Source organism: Petromyzon marinus, chromosome 57 (genome assembly GCF_048934315.1).
Source record: "Petromyzon marinus isolate PM22_M1 ecotype Great Lakes invasive population chromosome 57, UKy_Petmar_22M1.pri1.0, whole genome shotgun sequence".
In the NCBI taxonomy this organism is placed as follows: domain Eukaryota; kingdom Metazoa; phylum Chordata; class Hyperoartia; order Petromyzontiformes; family Petromyzontidae; genus Petromyzon; species Petromyzon marinus.
Genome location: NC_133723.1, coordinates 2,524,531 through 2,542,411, shown reverse-complemented (window position 1 = coordinate 2,542,411; position 17,881 = coordinate 2,524,531). Strand labels below are relative to the sequence as shown.

The window sequence follows — 17,881 nt, the reverse complement described above, 5'->3', positions numbered from 1 at the left end:
AATTTTTGGCGGGCTGCGCGCTCCGCTCCGGCAACAAAATGGCGGCAAAATGCGCGGGCTGCGCCGCCGAGTTTCCCGCCAGCTGCGAAATGGCGGCGGAGTCGTCGTCCCCGGGCGGCATCGCCGCTCCCTCCTTCCCCGGCGAGACCCTGGGACAGAACTCCGCGAGGAGCGAAGTCGCAGCATGGAGGAGCTCCGCGAGGCGATCGTGCGCCTCCCGGAGGGTCGCCTCTGCCGACGGCAAAGCGTCGAGCGCCCGAAAGGCACCCCGCATCCTCCAAAGCTGTAGGCAGCACGAGTTCTTCGTCCCCCGACGTCCTGGTACGTGGTCTGGGATGTGTAGACTGAATCTACAGCTAGCTGTATAAACTAGCGTGTTGGCCACTTCCGACACCAGTTGTAGTGAGTCCAACTGAGTCGCAGACGTTGTTCTTTAGAGGCAACACATTTACTCGTAACATCAACACGTAACACAAAGGGGTAACTGCCCCTTCACCAGATACAGCCTAGGGTGGTGGCCACCAAGCTAACTACCTTATACGGAGGAGTTACAACAGAAGGGTCTGACCCGCACTCGGGTTAATGCCTGTAGAGCTTCCAGCTTGTAGGACGTAGAGCTTCAGGACATAGAGCTTCAGCTTGTAGAATGCAGCGACGCCGGTCCTTCTCAGGGACCCACCTTATATCCCCTTGGGTCGGGGCTGCTCTGCCTTTGGCCCCGCCTGCCTTCTCAAGCTTTCTAGCTCTCTTCCAATCCCCCTCGAGAGCTCTCCCCAGACACGTGATCACCCCCTAGCCCCCCCACCTGGGGGCCTCTCTGTGGACACTCCGGAACACGTGTCTACGGGGTCAACCAGAGTGCCATGGCCCGGGGCAACCCTGCCCCTGGGCTGACACTCGCCCACTCCCCCTTGTGGAAACCCGCATTGCACGCTATGCGCGGTGCCCGCGCAATCCCAGCGCACACTAGGGCTGGTACTACACCCCCCTACGGGATGTACGCAATGACGGTACATCGCGTGCCACGGCCCTCTCAGGCCGGCACCATACAGTCACATCCCCGATGTCACTACACATGTGTAGTGACTGTGATTGTCACTGTGTGGTGCCGGGCTTACGAAGCCACGGCAGATAATGTGCTGACATTATGTGTGGCCCGCTTACGGGGCATAGTACCAGCCCTGGCGGGGCTTGGGTGAGCGTTGGTCAGCGCGGAGGCACCGCGAGCAGTGTGCGGTGAGGACTCCCGGTGAGGGAGCGAGAGGGAGTGTCAGCCAGCCAGGGTTACGTTGGAGCATGATACGCTTGTTGACCTGCCGACACGTGACCGGATGATATTGGAGGGGGGCCACCAGTGGACGGGGGCCGCTGGGCGGTCACGTGGTCTAAAAGAGCTCTCAGGAGCCTTCGAGAAAGAGCTCGAGAGATCTGGAAGGTGGGCGGGGCTAAGGGCGGAGCCAGCCCCAGCCCAGGGGAATATAATGGGGTCTCCATGACGAGCTCAGGGTTATTCGTGTGCTGGTGTGAAGAAGATCCACGTCGGGGAGAAGAAGCCTTTAGCCACGCGGTCCGGCAGCCAGCTTGTGGCGAACCGTGTCTAGTACTGCCGTAGCGTGGTTAGATGGGCATTCGACACCCGAGTGTAGATTGTGTGATGTTGTGTTAAAGTTACGTAATAAAGTGTTGCTCCCAAGATAACGTCTGCGACTCAGTTGGACTCAGTACACATGTGATGGAGCATTACCACGTGATACCATCCAAATATGAACTGCTCTATAAATTCTAATGCAAGGACGAGAACTTAAAAGGTATGAATTGCTTCCAACATGTATTTATTAAAATGTTTTAATTGAAATAGAACAATCAATCAAAGAACAATTGTTAAGTTAAATAAAGAAAGTTATAATAATAAAAAATAAAACAATCGCAAAAAATCGCAGCCATTGTTTCAAATTTCGATTTGAAATCGATTAATCGTTCAGCCCTAGACTGCTGAGAGCTAGCACCACCTGTGAAGGCCGGTGGCACGGCTCGCAAGTGGGGGGTGTGGCCTGCACCACGCATGGCCGCCTTTGTCTCCCCGGTGCTCTGACGTTTACAGCCCACGCGGGGTCACTCATTTGAGGCTGAGTCAACCTAGCGGAGTCCCAGGCCCACTTCAGATAATCTCCACCGGTGTTGGCTGTGAGCGGGAATCGAACTCGGGTGGCGGGGTATCGTAGCGCGGTGCCCTAACCACTGCGCCACCACTCCCCACCGCCGAACACAACAATAACCGGCGTTCACCACTAAGTGGCGGTGACGTCACCACAGCGCCTGTGCCAAGCTAGGTCCACTTTGAGGCCACGTGAAGTGTCAAAAGCCCGCTTGCGGGAGGTCACGGGGCACACCCAGGTGGTGCCATGGGTCGACTGACTGAGATGACGACTGGCAGATGCACCACCAGCTGTACGATCACCACAACAATCACAACCACCAGCAATCACCACAACAACCACAACCACCAGCAATCACCACAACAATCACAACCACCAGCTGTGATCACCACAACAATCACAACCACCAGCTGTGCGATCACCACAACAATCACAACCACCAGCTGTGCGATCACCACAACAAGCACAACCACCAGCCGTGCGATCACCACAACAATCACAACCACCAGCTGTACGATCACCACAACAATCACAACCACCAGCTGTGTGATCACCACAACAATCACAACCACCAGCTGTGTGATCACCACAACCACAACCACCAGCAATCACCACAACAATCACAACCACCAGCTGTGCGATCACCACAACAAGCACTACTATCACAACAACAACGATCACTACACAACCACTACTATCACAACAACCACAACAATCACCACCACTACTATCACAACAACAACGATCACTACACAACCACTATCACAACAACAATCACTACACAACCAATACTATTACAACGATCACTACACAACCACTACTATCACAACAACAACGATCACTACACAAGTACTATCACAACAACAACAACGATCACCACACAACCACTACTATCACAACAACAACGATCACCACACAACCACTACTATCACAACAACAACGATCACTACACAACCACTACTATCACAACAACAACGATCACTACACAACCACTACTATCACAACAACCACAATCACAACCACTACTATCACAACAACAACAACAACAACGATCACTACACAACCACTATCACAACAACAACAACGATCACTACACAACCACTATCACAACAACAATCACTACACAACCACTACTATCACAACAACAACGATCACTACACAACTACTACTATCACAACAACAACAACGATCATTACACAACCACTACTATCACAACAACAACAACAACGACCACCACACAACCACTACTATCACAACAACAACAACAACGATCACTACACAACCACTACTATCACAACAACAACAACGATCACTACACAACCACTACTATCACAACAACAACAACGATCATTACACAACCAATACTATCACAACAACAACAACGATCACTAAACTACTACTATCACAACAACAACGATCACTACACAACTACTATCACAACAACAACAACGATCACTACACAACCACTACTATCACAACAGCAACGATCACTACACAACTACTATCACAACAACAACGATCACTACACAACCACTACTATCACAACAACAACGATCACTACACAACCACTACTATCACAACAACAACGACCACTACACAACCACTACTATCACAACAACAACAACAACAACGATCACTACACAACTACTATCACAACAACAACGATCACTACACAACTACAATCACAACAACAACGATCACTACACAACCACTACTATCACAACAACAACAACGACCACTACACAACCACTACTATCACAACAACAACAACGATCACTACACAACCACTACTATCAACAACAACAATCACCACCACTACTATCACAACAACAATCACTACACAACAACAAGGATCACCACCACTACTATCACTACACAACAACAAGGATCACCACCACTACTATCACAACAACAACAATCACTACACAACAACAAGGATCACCACCACTACTCCCAACCACACCCCCACTCCTCCCTGTGCAGAAGTCGCCCGCGGGGGGTGGGGGGGCACCTGTGTGGAGGGGTGGGCGCGGACGGGGGGGTAAGGGGGAGAAGGGCGGGGTGATGGGCGGGTTGAGGGTTCGGTGGGATGAGGGGAGGGAGTATGGAGATAGGGGGGGACGAGAGGGGGGGGACGAGAGGGGGGGACGAGAGGGGGGGGACGAGAGGGGGGGGGGACGAGAGGGGGGGGACGAGAGGGGGGGACAAGGGGGGGACGAGAGGGGGGGGACGAGAGGGGGGGGGACGAGAGGGGGGGGGACGAGAGGGGGGACGAGAGGGGGGGGACGAGAGGGGGGGAACAAGGGGGGGACGAGAGGGGGGGGACGAGAGGGGGGGGGACGAGAGGGGGGGGGACGAGAGGGGGGGGGACGAGAGGGGGGGACGAGAGGGGGGGGGACGAGAGGGGGGGGGACGAGAGGGGGGGGGACGAGAGGGGGGGGACGAGAGGGGGGGGACGAGAGGGTGGGGGGACGAGAGGGGGGGGGACGAGAGGGGGGGGAGGACGAGAGGGGGGGGACGAGAGGGGGACGAGAGGGGAGGGGGGGGCGAGAGGGGGGGGGACGAGAGGGGGGGACGAGAAGGAGGGGGACGAGAGGGGGGGGGACGAGAGGGGGGGACGAGAGGGGGGGGACGAGAGGGGGGGGAGGATTGAGGGGGGATGAGAGGGTGGGGGGAGATGAGAGGGTGGGGGGGGGGAGATGAGAGGGTGGGGGGGTGAGAGGGTGTGAGGGGGGTGAGAGGGGGTTGTGGGGGGCGGTGAGAGGGTGTGGGTGGGGGGGTGAGAGGGTGGGGGGGTGAGAGGGTGGGGGACGAGAGGAGGGGGGACGAGAGGGGGGGGGACGAGAGGGGGGGGGACGAGAGGGGGGGGACAAGGGGGGGGACGAGAGGGGGGGGGACGAGAGGGGGGGGACGAGAGGGGGGGGGACGAGAGGGGGGGGGACGAGAGGGGGGGAACAAGGGGGGGACGAGAGGGGGGGGACGAGAGGGGGGGGACGAGAGGGGGGGGGGACGAGAGGGGGGGGACGAGAGGGGGGGGACGAGAGGGGGGGGGACGAGAGGGGGGGACGAGAGGGGGGGGACGAGAGGGTGGGGGGACGAGAGGGGGGGGGACGAGAGGGGGGGGAGGACGAGAGGGGGGGGACGAGAGGGGGACGAGAGGGGAGAGGGGGACGAGAGGGGAGGGGGGGGCGAGAGGGGGGGGGACGAGAGGGGGGGGACGAGAAGGAGGGGGACGAGAGGGGGGGGACGAGAGGGGGGGACGAGAGGGGGGGGAGGATTGAGGGGGGATGAGAGGGTGGGGGGAGATGAGAGGGTGGGGGGGGTGAGAGGGTGTGAGGGGGGTGAGAGGGGGTTGTGGGGGGCGGTGAGAGGGTGTGGGTGGGGGGGTGAGAGGGTGGGGGGGTGAGAGGGTGGGGGGGTGAGAGGGTGGGGGGGGTGAGAGGGTGGGGGACGAGAGGGGGGGGGACGAGAGGGGGGGGGACGAGAGGGTGGGGGGACCAGAGGGGGGGGACGAGAGGGGGGGGGACGAGAGGGGGGGGGACGAGAGGGGGGGGGACGAGAGGGGGGGGGACGAGAGGGGGACGAGAGGGGAGGGGGAAACGAGAGGGGGGGGGGACGAGAGGGGGGGGACGAGAGGGTGGGGACGATTGAGGGGGGATGAGAGGGTGGGGCGAGATGAGAGGGTGGGGGGGGGGGGCGGTGAGAGGGTGGGGGGGGATGAGAGGGGGTTGTGGGGGGTGAGAGGGGGTTGTGGGGGGCGGTGAGAGGGTGTGGGTGGGGGGAAGTGAGAGGGTGGGGGGGTGAGAGGGTGGGGGGCGGTGAGAGGGTGGGGGGCGGTGAGAGGGTGGGGGGCGGTGAGAGGGTGGGGGGCGGTGAGAGGGTGGGGGGCGGTGAGAGGGTGTGTGGGGGTGGCTGTGAGTGTTGTGTTCCGCAAGGAGCCGCTCTCTCTCTCTCTGTCTCCCTCGCTCCCAGCAGTGTTCTCCCGTCACTACTCACTCACCACAGACGCCTCCGCCATGGATCTGCTGTGGCAGAAGGTGTTGTGGCTCTGCTCAATGTTCCTCCTCACCGCCACCTTCGTTCTGCTGCCGCTGGCCTACTTCAGGAACCACGCTCAGCCGGCAGGTACCGAGTCCCATCGTCTGTCTCTCCCGTCTCTTTCCCCTCTCCTCTCTCTCTCCCATCGCTCGCCGCTCCAGCTCTCTCGCACGGCCCTCCCTCCCCCATCTCCATCACCGCTCTGCCCTGTGTCTCTCCCACCCACTCTCTCTCCACTCTCCCCACTCTTTCCACTCTCTCGCCTCTCTCTCCATTCTCTCCCCACTCTCTCTCTCTCTCTCGCTCCCCTCTCTCACCTCTCTCCCCACTCTCTCGCCTCTCTCTCCCCACTCTCTCTCCATTCTCTCCCCACTCTCTCGCCACTCTCTCCACTCTCCCCACTCTCTCTCCACTCTCCCCACTCTCTCCATTCTCTCCCCACTCTCTCCCTCTCTCTCTCTCTCCCCACTCTCTCGCCTCTCTCTCGCTCCCCGCTCCCCTCCCTCGTCACCCCCCGCCAAGGCGGCTCGGGTTGCGGTCACTCAGCGAGTTGAAGGAGCGGTGGCGCCGCAGTTAGCGCACCTTGAGCTCCCATAAATAACGAACATCGGCAGCGAGTGACATCTGAAGCGGTCCTGGGGCCTCCCCTCCCCCCCCCCATGACTGCTACGGCGTGGAGAGGTCCTCATGCAGCAGTGGATTGAGAATGGGCTGTGCATTAATCTTGTTATTGTCGCTGCTGCTGAATAGGAGTTGAGCGGAAATGGACGCGCCGTGATTGTGAACATCCGGATTGCAGCTCAGCTGCGCGACACGTGATGGGTTACTGAATGAGTTAGTGAATGGGTGCGTGTGTGAATGAGTTAGTGAATGGGTGCATGTGTGAATGAGTTAGTGAATGGGTGCATGTGTGAATGAGTTAGTGAATGGGTGCATGTGTGAATGAGTTGGTGAATGCGTGAATGAGCGACAGAATCAGTGAATATGCCAATGAGTCAATGAATGAGTTAATATATTATTCAGCGAATGAATGAGTTCACGAATGAGTATGCGAATGAGTTACTGTATAAATTCGTGCATGTGCGAATGGGTGACCCCGCTGACCCCTGCCCCCCATGTGACCCCCGCCCCCCATGTTACCCCACTGACCCCCGTGTGACCCCACTGACCCCCGTGTGGCCCCACTGACCCCAGTCCCCCATGTGACCCCAGTCCCCCATGTGACCCCCGCCCCCCATGTTACCCCACTGACCCCCATGTTACCTCACTGACCCCCGTGTGACCCCACTGACCCCCGTGTGACTCCACTGACCCCAGTCCCCCATGTTACCCCACTGACCCCCGTGTGACCCCACTGACCCCCGTGTGACCCCACTGACCTCAGTCCCCCTTGTGACCCCCACCCCCCATGTTACCCCACTGACCCCCGTGTGACCCCACTGACCACCGTCCCTCATGTGACCCCGCTGACCCCCGTGTGACCCCACTGACCCCGGTCCCCCATGTGACCCCGCTGACCCCCGTGTGACCCAGCTGACCCCGGTCCCCCATGTGACCCCGCTGTCCCCCGTCCCCCATGTGACCCCACTGACCCCAGTCCCCCACGTGACCCCAGTCCCCCATGTGACCCCCGCCCCCCATGTTACCCCACTGACCCCCATGTTACCTCACTGACCCCCGTGTGACCCCACTGACCCCCGTGTGACTCCACTGACCCCAGTCCCCCATGTTACCCCACTGACCCCCGTGTGACCCCACTGACCCCCGTGTGACCCCACTGACCTCAGTCCCCCGTGTGACCCCGTTGACCCCGTGTGACCCCACTGACCCCGGTCCCCCATGTGACCACGCTGACCCCCGTGTGACCCCACTGACCCCGGTCCCCCATGTGACCCCGCTGTCCCCCGTCCCCCATGTGACCCCACAGATCCCCGTCCCCCATGTGACCCCGCTGACCCCCGTGTGACCTCACTGACCCCCGTGTGACCCCGCTGACCCCCCCCGTCCCCCGTGTGACCCCGATGGCCCCAGGTCCCCTAGGCCAGTGCGTCCTGGGCATGCTGCAGTGCGCGGCGGCCGGCGTCTTCCTCAGCACGTGCCTCCTCGACCTCGTGCCCGACTACCTCGCCTCCATAGCCAGCAGCCTCGCCCAGTGGGGGGGCCAGGTGAGGGGGCGAGGAGGGGCGGGAGGGGGGCTAGCGGGCACCAGAGGTTGGGAACGCCGCACCGGTTGGAAACTGGAAATCCGAACGGGACTGCGTCGTTCCGGAAGGAACCAGGCGGGCCAGTGTCCTGCCTGTCTGCCTGCCTCTCTGTCTCGTTGTGTAAATCGACCGGAGACCCATCGTGTGACAAAGAGACTCAGAGACCACAGTCCCAAGCAGCGGGCAGTGGCGGCAGGTACGGGACTTTGCGGTTACGTAGAGTTCCACAGGGACCCATAGAGTTGCATAGAGACTCGTCTAGCTGCAGGTGACCGTCCATCACGCTCTGCTACGTGGGATTGGGAAGAAAACAGACACACACAATCGTGTAAAAGAGTTCCACCAATATACATAACGAATATACTGTATACACAACACTGGATGTCTCCTTCTCGTCACGGTCTCCGTGCTGCACATAGACACGACTCCTTCACGGTCTCCGTGCTGCACTAGGACACGACTCCTTCACGGTCTCTGTGCTGCACATAGACACGACTCCTTCCTTCACGGTCTCTGTGCTGCACTTAGACACGACTCCTTCCTTCACGGTCTCTGTGCTGCACATAGACACGACTTCTTCACGGTCTCCGTGCTGCACGTAGACACGACCCCTTCACGGTCTCTGTGCTGCACATAGACACGACTCCTTCACGGTCTCTGTGCTGCACATAGACACGACTCCTTCCTTCATGGTCTCCGTGCTGCACATAGACACGACTCCTTCCTTCACGGCCTCCGTGCTACACGTAGACACGACCCCTTCACGGTCTCTGTGCTGCACATAGACACGACTCCTTCCTTCACGGTCTCTGTGCTGCACATAGACACGACTCCTTCACACTCTCTGTGCTGCACATAGACACGACTCCTTCCTTCACGGTCTCCGTGCTGCACGTAGACACGACTCCTTCCTTCACGGTCTCCGTGCTGCACATAGACACGACTCCTTCCTTCACGGCCTCCGTACTGCACATGGACACAACTCCTTCCTTCACGGCCTCCGTACTGCACATAGACACGACTCCTCACGGTCTCTGTGCTGCACATAGACACGACTCCTTCCTTCACGGTCTCTGTGCTGCACATAGACACGACTCCTTCCTTCACGGCCTCCGTACTGCACATAGACACGACTCCTTCCTTCACGGTCTCTGTGCTGCACATAGACACGACTCCTTCCTTCAGGGTCTCTGTGCTGCACATAGACACGACTCCTTCACGGTCTCTGTGCTGCACGTAGACACGACTCCTTCACGTCACGGTCTCCGTGCTGCACATAGACACGACTCCTTCCTTCACGGCCTCCGTGCTGCACATAGACACGACTCCTTCCTTCACGGCCTCCGTACTGCACATAGACACGACTCCTTCCTTCACGGTCTCTGTGCTGCACATAGACACGACTCCTTCACGGTCTCCGTGCTGCACATCGACACGACTCCTTCCTTCACTGTCTCCGTGCTGCACATAGACACGACCCCTTCCTCTTCAACGGCTCCTCGGGACACCGACGGCTTTCGGGGAGTGAACTTGTTCAGCATGAGCGACACTCTGCAGCGGTTTCAACATTCAGTGTCTCGTCAGCAGCAGAGTCGGGCTCGCTTGAAACCAACGCTGGCGAACTGCCAGGTGTTTATAGCCATGGGCTGGTTTCAACATCCAGGGTCTCATCAGCAGAGCCGGGCTCGCTTGAAGCTAACGCTGGCGAACTGGCACGTGTTTTTCCTGGCGAACTGCCAGGTGTTGAAAGGTGATTCTCGTGATGAACCTGTGCTGTGCAATTATATAAAAGTTAGTGTCGAACCAGGACCCATATCCAACAGATAAGGGAGAGAGGGGGGCCCTTGGCTGTAAACGCCTGGCAGTCCACCGGCGGTGAATGATAAACAAGTGAGCCTCACTTCTGCTGACGAGACGCTGAATGTGGAGACCGATCCAGAGCGATGCTTGCACTGAACCAGTGGCCGCCGAACTGGAGCGCTCCCCCCACCCCCCCGAAGGCCGTTGGGGTCCCGACTAGCCGTGCAAGAGGACACAGAGTCCACGTGTTTTTGCTTTTGTGTAGATAGATGGGGATGCGAAGGAGACACTGTCCACTTATCTCGACTGTTAAGTGGGATAGAGGTGAGTCAGGTAAAGGTTCGGGTGTGGTCAGTGAACGAGTATTCAGACGATAGGAGGTGAAGTAGATGGGGGTGGAAAGTGAGAATGGGCGAAGGTGTGGGTGGGTGGGTGAGTGGGATAGTGAGTGAATTGGTGAGACATTTAGTGGGTGGGTGAGTAGCCAGGTGAGGTTGTGTGATAACAGGTGAGTGCCTGGGTGAGAGATTGGGTTAGGGGATTAGTGAGAAAGTCAAACAGTGTGAGCGAGCGGATGAGTGTATGGGTGATACAGTGAGTGGGGTGTTAGAATTTGTGGGCGAGAGCGGGCTGCTCATGATTTGTGTCTTCTGCTTCAGAGTTTTTTTTCCCTGGAATTCAAATCGAATCTCCGACAAGAAGTGCGGTCGGCCCTCACTTCCTCATCTCCCGCCCGTGCACATTCCAGTTTCAGTGTTACCGTGACATCAGCACCACCTGACCTCCTCCCCCTCCATTCTCACGGTGACATCACCACCTCGTGACAATCCCTTCCCCCCTCCCCCCATGGCAACATCATCACCACCGCGTGACTTTTAACCTCGTCTCACTCACCCACGCACTCACCCACGCACTCTTGCAAATTACATTCATCCTGGTCGCTTTGGGTTCTCACCTAGGTGAAATAAAATCAACTTTGACTTGACTCCCAGAAGGCCGTTTGGTTGACAGGAAGTACATACACGCTTGTATTCCATGATGTTACTCTACGCGTTTTATTTACAATGCAGGGAGTGAACTCAGACGTTCATAGACCGACATCACAGCCGTGCTGATTGTGTTCGGTGTGTTGTTCTTGCGGTTGTTGTGGTGGTGGCGTGCTTGTGACGGCTGCAGACCTCCTTCCCTCTGGACATGTTCATCATGGCCGCGGGCTTCCTGCTCGTGCTGCTGCTCGAACAGCTGGTGCTCTCCTGCTGTTCCCACGGTGACTCCGAGGCACCCGACTACAGCGAGCGCCAAGCCCTGCTGGACCCGCGGGCCTCGCACTCGGGGGGAGCTCTCAACCACGGCCACGGCCACGGCCACGGCCACGGCCACGGCGGCACGACCAGCGGCTGGGTGAGGGTCGTGACCTTCGCCTGCGCCCTCTCCATCCACTCGGCATTCGAGGGTCTGGCGTGCGGCCTACAGCTGAGTGCCACACAGCTCGCCCGGCTCTGCGGCTCGCTCTTCCTGCACAAGGCCCTGGTGGCCCTAGGCCTGGGCCTCGAGCTGTGGGGACCCGGAAAGACCGTGTCGCACCCGGCCGGTTGGCTGCTGGCCGCGATCTTCTCGCTGGCCTCGCCGCTCGGCATACTGGGCGGCGCACTTGTGACGCGCGGCGACCCCGTGGTGCCCGGCGGGAACACGATGGCGCGCAGCATCCTGGAGGGCATCTCCGCGGGCACCTTCGTGTTCGTCACCTTCGTCGAGATTCTGCCCCAAGGCCTGCAGGCTCCCGGGCCTCCAATGCTCAAGGTGGGGGCCCGCAAAGTCTTCGTGGCTTTCGCTCCAGCTCCGGGAGCCTTGGCCTGGCCGGGTCGGCTGGGTGTGCGTGCGTGCGTGGTTAGCGGCCAACACTGGTGACTATCATCCGAACTGGTACTGGGCCTCCCCTAGGTCGACTCAACCCTAAATGTTTACCCGGTAGAGTATGCAACGATCGGAACCAGGGAGAGTAAGACGTCCAGGTGTGGTGCTGGCCACCCACACCCTCGTGTGCTGTGCCGTCATAATTAGTGCTCGCTAACAGCACTTGCCCCAACAGCATGTTAAGGCTGTATAGAGATCTCTGTCTTTATATCGCTAGCTGTCGTAATCGGTTCGTCAGTCAGTCAGGCAATATTTGCCTGACTAACTGCGTATTTTTGTGGTTGTTTGGATGTCTATTTGGTTCTGGCTGTTTGTGAACCGGCCTTAGTCCACCTGTCAGTCTTTCTGTCTGTCTCTCTTCTTGTCCTTCTGTTGGTTAAATCAGTCTGCATATCCGTCTCTTGGTGAGTCTGACTGTGTGTGTGTCTATCTATCTGTTGGTCTGACCATCCATATGCCAGTTTCCCTTGCTTGTTTGTCTCTCTCTTGTTCTGTCTGCCTCTCTGTGAAGGGTACGTGCGTGCATACGCTCATCCTGTCTGTTGATGCCTCTGTCTGCCTGTTAATCTGTAGATCTGTCCGCCCGCCTGCCTCTCATTCCTATCTGTGTAAAGCGCCGGAGTAAGTGACTACGGCTACAAGGCAGAGCCGCGGACTCGCGAACAGCCTTGGTCTGGCTCGATGAGTTCCCTCAACCTGCCCCCTCCTCCAAGCCTGGGTGGCGGCATTGGTGGCTACGCCACGCGCGGCTGCCTGCGATCCGTCACTGTGGGGTGCAGCAGCGAGGGTTGATGAATCGCACACAGATGGGATGTGAAACTCCCTTCTCGTGGGCATTGAGGAGGAGCCGCACCCTGGGTGGCGTGGAGACTAATGCCACGTGAATAATTAACATGTTATTAATTTTATGAGACCTCCTTTGCCAGAAACAAGATATAGGAATAGGTTTTACCCTTTTAACTGGCACAAAAAAAACTGACACCTTTATTCAAGGCATCATGTTTGCAATAACCACAACACAAGCAGTCAAAATGCAAACAAAAAAGACATCTCTGATAATAATATGCACTGTCCTTGAATTTGATTGGTCCACACCCGAGACAGCTTTTCTTAGAGCCTAGTCTCCATTGGTGTTGGACCAGAAGACGCCAAAAGGCGTACAACTCAAAAACAGCGCACTATCAGAGTATTGAGGGCTCGGGGTGAGCATTAACATTATGAGACCTCCTTTGCCAGAAACAAGATATAGGAATAGGTTTTACCCTTTTAACTGGCACAAAAACTGACACCTTTATTCAAGGCATCATGTTTGCAATAACCACAACACAAGCAGTCAAAATGCAAACAAAAAAGACAACTCTGATAATAATATGCACTGTCCTTGAATTTGATTGGTCCACACCCGAGACAGCTTTTCTTAGAGCCTAGTCTCCATTGGTGTTGGACCAGAAGACGCCAAAAGGCGTACAACTCAAAAACAGCGCACTAGGCTCTAAGAAAAGCTCTCTCGGGTGTGGACCAATCAAATTCAAGGACAGTGCATATTATTATCAGAGTTGTCTTTTTTGTTTGCATTTTGACTGCTTGTGTTGTGGTTATTGTAAACATGATGCCTTGAATAAAGGTGTCAGTTTTTGTGCCAGTTAAAAGGGTAAAACCTATTCCTATGTTATTAATTGGCTGAAAACATCTTAAAATACTCAATTTAACAACATGACCCACTTATGATTCAGTGTGGTTCTTCTGTATAAATAAGCAAATGATTACAATATTATTGTTGCTGTGTCTGCCCTTGCCTCCCCCACACTCCTTGGCTCCCCACAGATGCTGTCCCTGCTGCTTGGATTCTCCGTGGTCACCGCGACTCTGTTCATTGAGCCCTGAACTTAGCCCGCGACCTCAAGTGATGTCGCAGTGTTGGGTCGCGTGCCCCTGTGCGGCGATGACGGCGGTAATGGCGGTGGCGACGGTGGCAGCCATGGCGTTTGGTAGTGCAAATCGCATCTCAGGGCGCCGCGGTAGAATTTGCGACGCACATGCGGCATTCGCGCCCTGAGGCCCCCGCGGGGGGATAATCACAACCACTTCAAGCCGGAATGCCTCCGCTCCCACACCACCCGCACCACCGGCATCACCGCACCACTCGTAGCAACCACACCACCCACACCCCCGCACCCCCCGCACCACCCGCACCTCCCGCACCACCCGCACCTCCCGCACCCCCCGCACCCCCCGCACCTCCCGCACCCCCCGCACCTCCCGCACCACCTGCACCTCCCGCAGCAGCCGCAGCACCCGGACCACCCGGGGTCCGCTCATCGTTCTCGTAGAGAGCGGACGACTCGGTGGCGCGATGACGAGTCGCGGGGAGGCAGCCACCGCAGTGGGCCACCGGCGCTAACAACAATTGCCCAAGTTCTGTGGCCCTATATTGGGATGTTTTTCCGCCAACTCCACCAATGAGTGTCCATACATGTGGCAGGAAACCGGAGTGTCCGGAGATTACCCACACGCGTACGGGGACAGTAACACTCAAATCCCAGTAGGGTTGGCAGTGCAGCCACTTGCTGGACTGCCTTCACACCCTGGCATAGCCTGGAGATGGTGACCTCAGTGCACATGGGCAGAGAGGGAGTTTCACGAGGCTGTGTGGGATCAACCAACCATCGCTCCCTCGCAATAGCCACTACCGCCACCCGGCTATGGTTGACCCGGGTCAGACCGGTGCGATCTACGCGTGCAGAAGCTGCCTGTTTACACAACCCCACCATTTTCGCTTGCCCCGGCTGGTGATCAACGGTAATCTGAAAAGGCCCGACGGTGCGGAAGATCCCCAGGCTTCGATCTCCCTTGAAACGCACGAAGCCACAACCCCTGAACCGTATCCGCTGTACAAATCATGGCAGCAGCAGCTGATGTGGACACTGGGTGATGATGATGATGCACACATGGAAAATTACAAACTCTCCGGGCAGTGTGCAGAGACTGTGGTCATCACCCAGAACAGAACCACGGGACTTGTAAAGACGCAGGAGGAGGAGGTGGTGGTGGTGGCATCGTCAGAGCAGCGATGGTGATTCACCACGTACGGAGAAGAAAAGAGATCTATAGATTCACGTAGAGATCCATAGGCTCGCATATAAACCCACAGACTAGCACAGAGATCTATATAGGCACATTGAGACCCATAGACTCGCATAGAAACCCACAGAATCATACAGAAATCTATAGATTCACATAGAGACATATAGACTCGCATAGAAACCCACATACACAGAAATCTATATTTGTAGTGAGTCCAACTGAGTCGCAGACATTCTTTAGAGGCAACACATTTATTGTAACACATTTATACAAAGGGGTAACTGCCCCTTTACCAGATACAGCCTAGGGTGGTGACCACCCAGCTAACTACCCTATACGTAGAAGTTACATCTACGAAGGGTCAGACCCTCGTGTTGATGCCTTGTAGGACGTAGAGCTTCCAGCTTGTAGGACGAAGTGACCCCGGGCCCTCTCAAGGACCCAGCTTATATCCTCCCGGGTCGGGGCCGGCTCCGCCCTCGGCCCCGCCCACCTTCTCGAGCGTTCTAGCTCTCTCTCGAGAGCTCTCCCTGGACACGTGATCACCCCATAGCCCCCCCCTCCCATCTGGAACCTTCTCTGTGGACACTCCGGATCACGTGTCTGCAGGGTCAACCAGAGTGCCATGGCCCGGGGCAACCCTGTCCCTGGGCTGACACTTTCCTGCTCCCCCTTGTGAGAGCCCGCACCGCACGCTATGCGTGGTGCTCACGCTATCTCAGCGCTCACCAAGCCCCGCTAGGGCTGGTTACTACACCCGCCTGCAGGCTGTCCGTGACGTAAGTACAGTAAAACCTTGGATTGCGAGTAACTTGGCCTGCGAGTGTTTTTCAAGACGAGCTAAATTTTTAAATAAATATTATTTTTTATAAACGAGCGAGGGTCTTGCAATACGAGTAGTACGTATAGACACTTTGTACTGCCGAGCGTCACGTGATCACAACTGATATACGTTGTGCTTTGATATACGAGTGCTTTGGATTGCAAACACGTTTCCGGAAGGAATTATGCTCGCAATCCAAGGTTTTGCTGTACATCGCACACCACGGCCCTCCCGGGCCGGCACCATGCAGTGACATCCCCGATGTCACTGCATGGTGAATATGTAGTGACATCCCCGATGTCACTACATATTCACATGCAGAACCATAGCATCAGCGATATTTCGATTCACGCTGAGACCCATAGGCTCACCGTGAGATCTATAGACTCAAATAGAGACCCATAGGCTCAATTAGAGACCCTTAAGCTCAAATATATATTAACATCCAAAACCATGGACTCGCACAGAGATCTATAGACATGCATAGAGACCCATAGACTCAATTAGAGACCCTTAAGCTCAAATATATATAGATTAATATCCAAAACTATGGACTCGCACAGAGATCTATAGACTCGCATAGAGACCCATAGACTCGCACATAAATCTATATCGTCACATATATAACCATAACCTCAGCGATATTTCGATTCACACTGAGACCCATAGACTCTATAGAATCGCATACACTCAATTAGAGACCCTTAAGCTCAGAGATCTATAAATAAATCATAGGCCCTTAGGCCCAGATATTTATATACAGACCCGTCGACTCACACAGAGATCTGTATAAAGGAGGCATCACAGCAGTGATGATTCACCACTCCGCTACTCCTGACGCAGTCATCAACCACCTCGATGTAAACTCATGGCTGCTGCTGCTGCTATACATCAACATCAGCCACACGAAAAATGAGAAGATTATCAACGATTATGCATTTCACGAGCGATGTTCGGATATCGCGATCCCGGGATCACGCTTGCGGTTTGTTTGTATGCGGTGAGCGTGCGGAGAGTGTTTACTGCTGTACTTGAATACCTGGTACTCGCACAGCCTCGGCGGGTACCTCTGTCTCTTGCCTGCAAGCGGTGGTATATCACGCTGGTGAGGTCTCGTATCGGCGTTTATAAGTCATGGTTGACGAGTTCATATCAAGGTTCATAGGTGAGGGTTTGAGTGGAGATCTTATGTAAAGGTTTATAAGTCAGGGTTGAAATTCATATCAAGGTTTATAGGTAAGAGTTCGAGTTGAGGGCCGATAACCAGGTTTGTCGGCCAGATGGTGGCCCGGGGCGTGCCCGAGAGAGCCATCCTGGACCCTGCTCAGGTCGCCGTGAGGCGTGATTGCCGTTACGCGCGCTGATGCGTTTTGCACAGGTGTCCTGCCCCTGGCCAGTGCCTCGAACTTTACATTCGACTCTCCTCGCTTCTCCCCCCCCCACCCGCTCTACCTCCCACCTCACCCCTCCCCCGCTCACCTCACCCCACCGTCCTCATTGCACGAGGCTGCTGGCCATAGAGGAAAGGAAGTCAAGCACGAGGTCGAGGAGACACGTGGCGAGGAAGCCCCGCCTTCTGTCGTCACAATGGAGCGGCCGGTGCTGTGACATGTGGCGTACATTTCGATTGTATTTCTTTTTGACGGCAGCTTCACGAATGGCGTGGTGTCCAGGTGGGCCACGCACTCAGGATATGAGCTCGGGGCAAATTAACCATTAGTTTGTTGTCCTTCCCCAAACCTCCGATTAGCACGCTTGGCTACGTACGGCGCGAAAGAAGTTCGAAATAGATTGCGGGTAAGCGAGTCGTTATAAAGCGACGTGGTGGTCGTTTATTTTTAAATAAACACATCAGAGAGCAA

General features: G+C 56.4%; 2 protein-coding genes across 2 annotated transcripts in view; one reads left to right on the top strand and one right to left on the bottom strand.

Annotated features, from left to right (window-relative positions):
* Positions 1–6,278, bottom strand: part of LOC142905683 (uncharacterized) — a 25,599-nt gene extending 19,321 nt beyond the window's left edge. The window contains exon 1 of the mRNA XM_076052593.1: positions 6,157–6,278. The gene's annotated coding sequence lies outside the window, so the exon portion shown is untranslated. The remainder of the gene's footprint in view (positions 1–6,156) is intronic.
* LOC116954918 (zinc transporter ZIP1-like) lies at positions 6,172–17,881 on the top strand. Its single transcript, XM_032975731.2, has 4 exons — positions 6,172–6,281; positions 8,226–8,359; positions 11,375–11,998; positions 13,937–17,881. The coding sequence occupies exons 1-4, from the start codon at positions 6,173–6,175 to the stop codon at positions 13,994–13,996; spliced, it is 927 nt and encodes a 308-aa protein (XP_032831622.2). The 5' UTR covers position 6,172; the 3' UTR covers positions 13,997–17,881.

Excerpts from the sequence above, each read along its gene's own strand:
- LOC116954918 (XM_032975731.2), top strand. The coding sequence starts at position 6,173 with ATGGATCTGCTGTGGCAGAAGGTGTTGTGGCTCTGCTCAATGTTCCTC. Across the intron at positions 6,282-8,225 it reads GAACCACGCTCAGCCGGCAG|GTCCCCTAGGCCAGTGCGTC; the intron begins GTACCGAGTCCC and ends CGATGGCCCCAG. Across the intron at positions 11,999-13,936 it reads CCGGGCCTCCAATGCTCAAG|ATGCTGTCCCTGCTGCTTGG; the intron begins GTGGGGGCCCGC and ends GGCTCCCCACAG.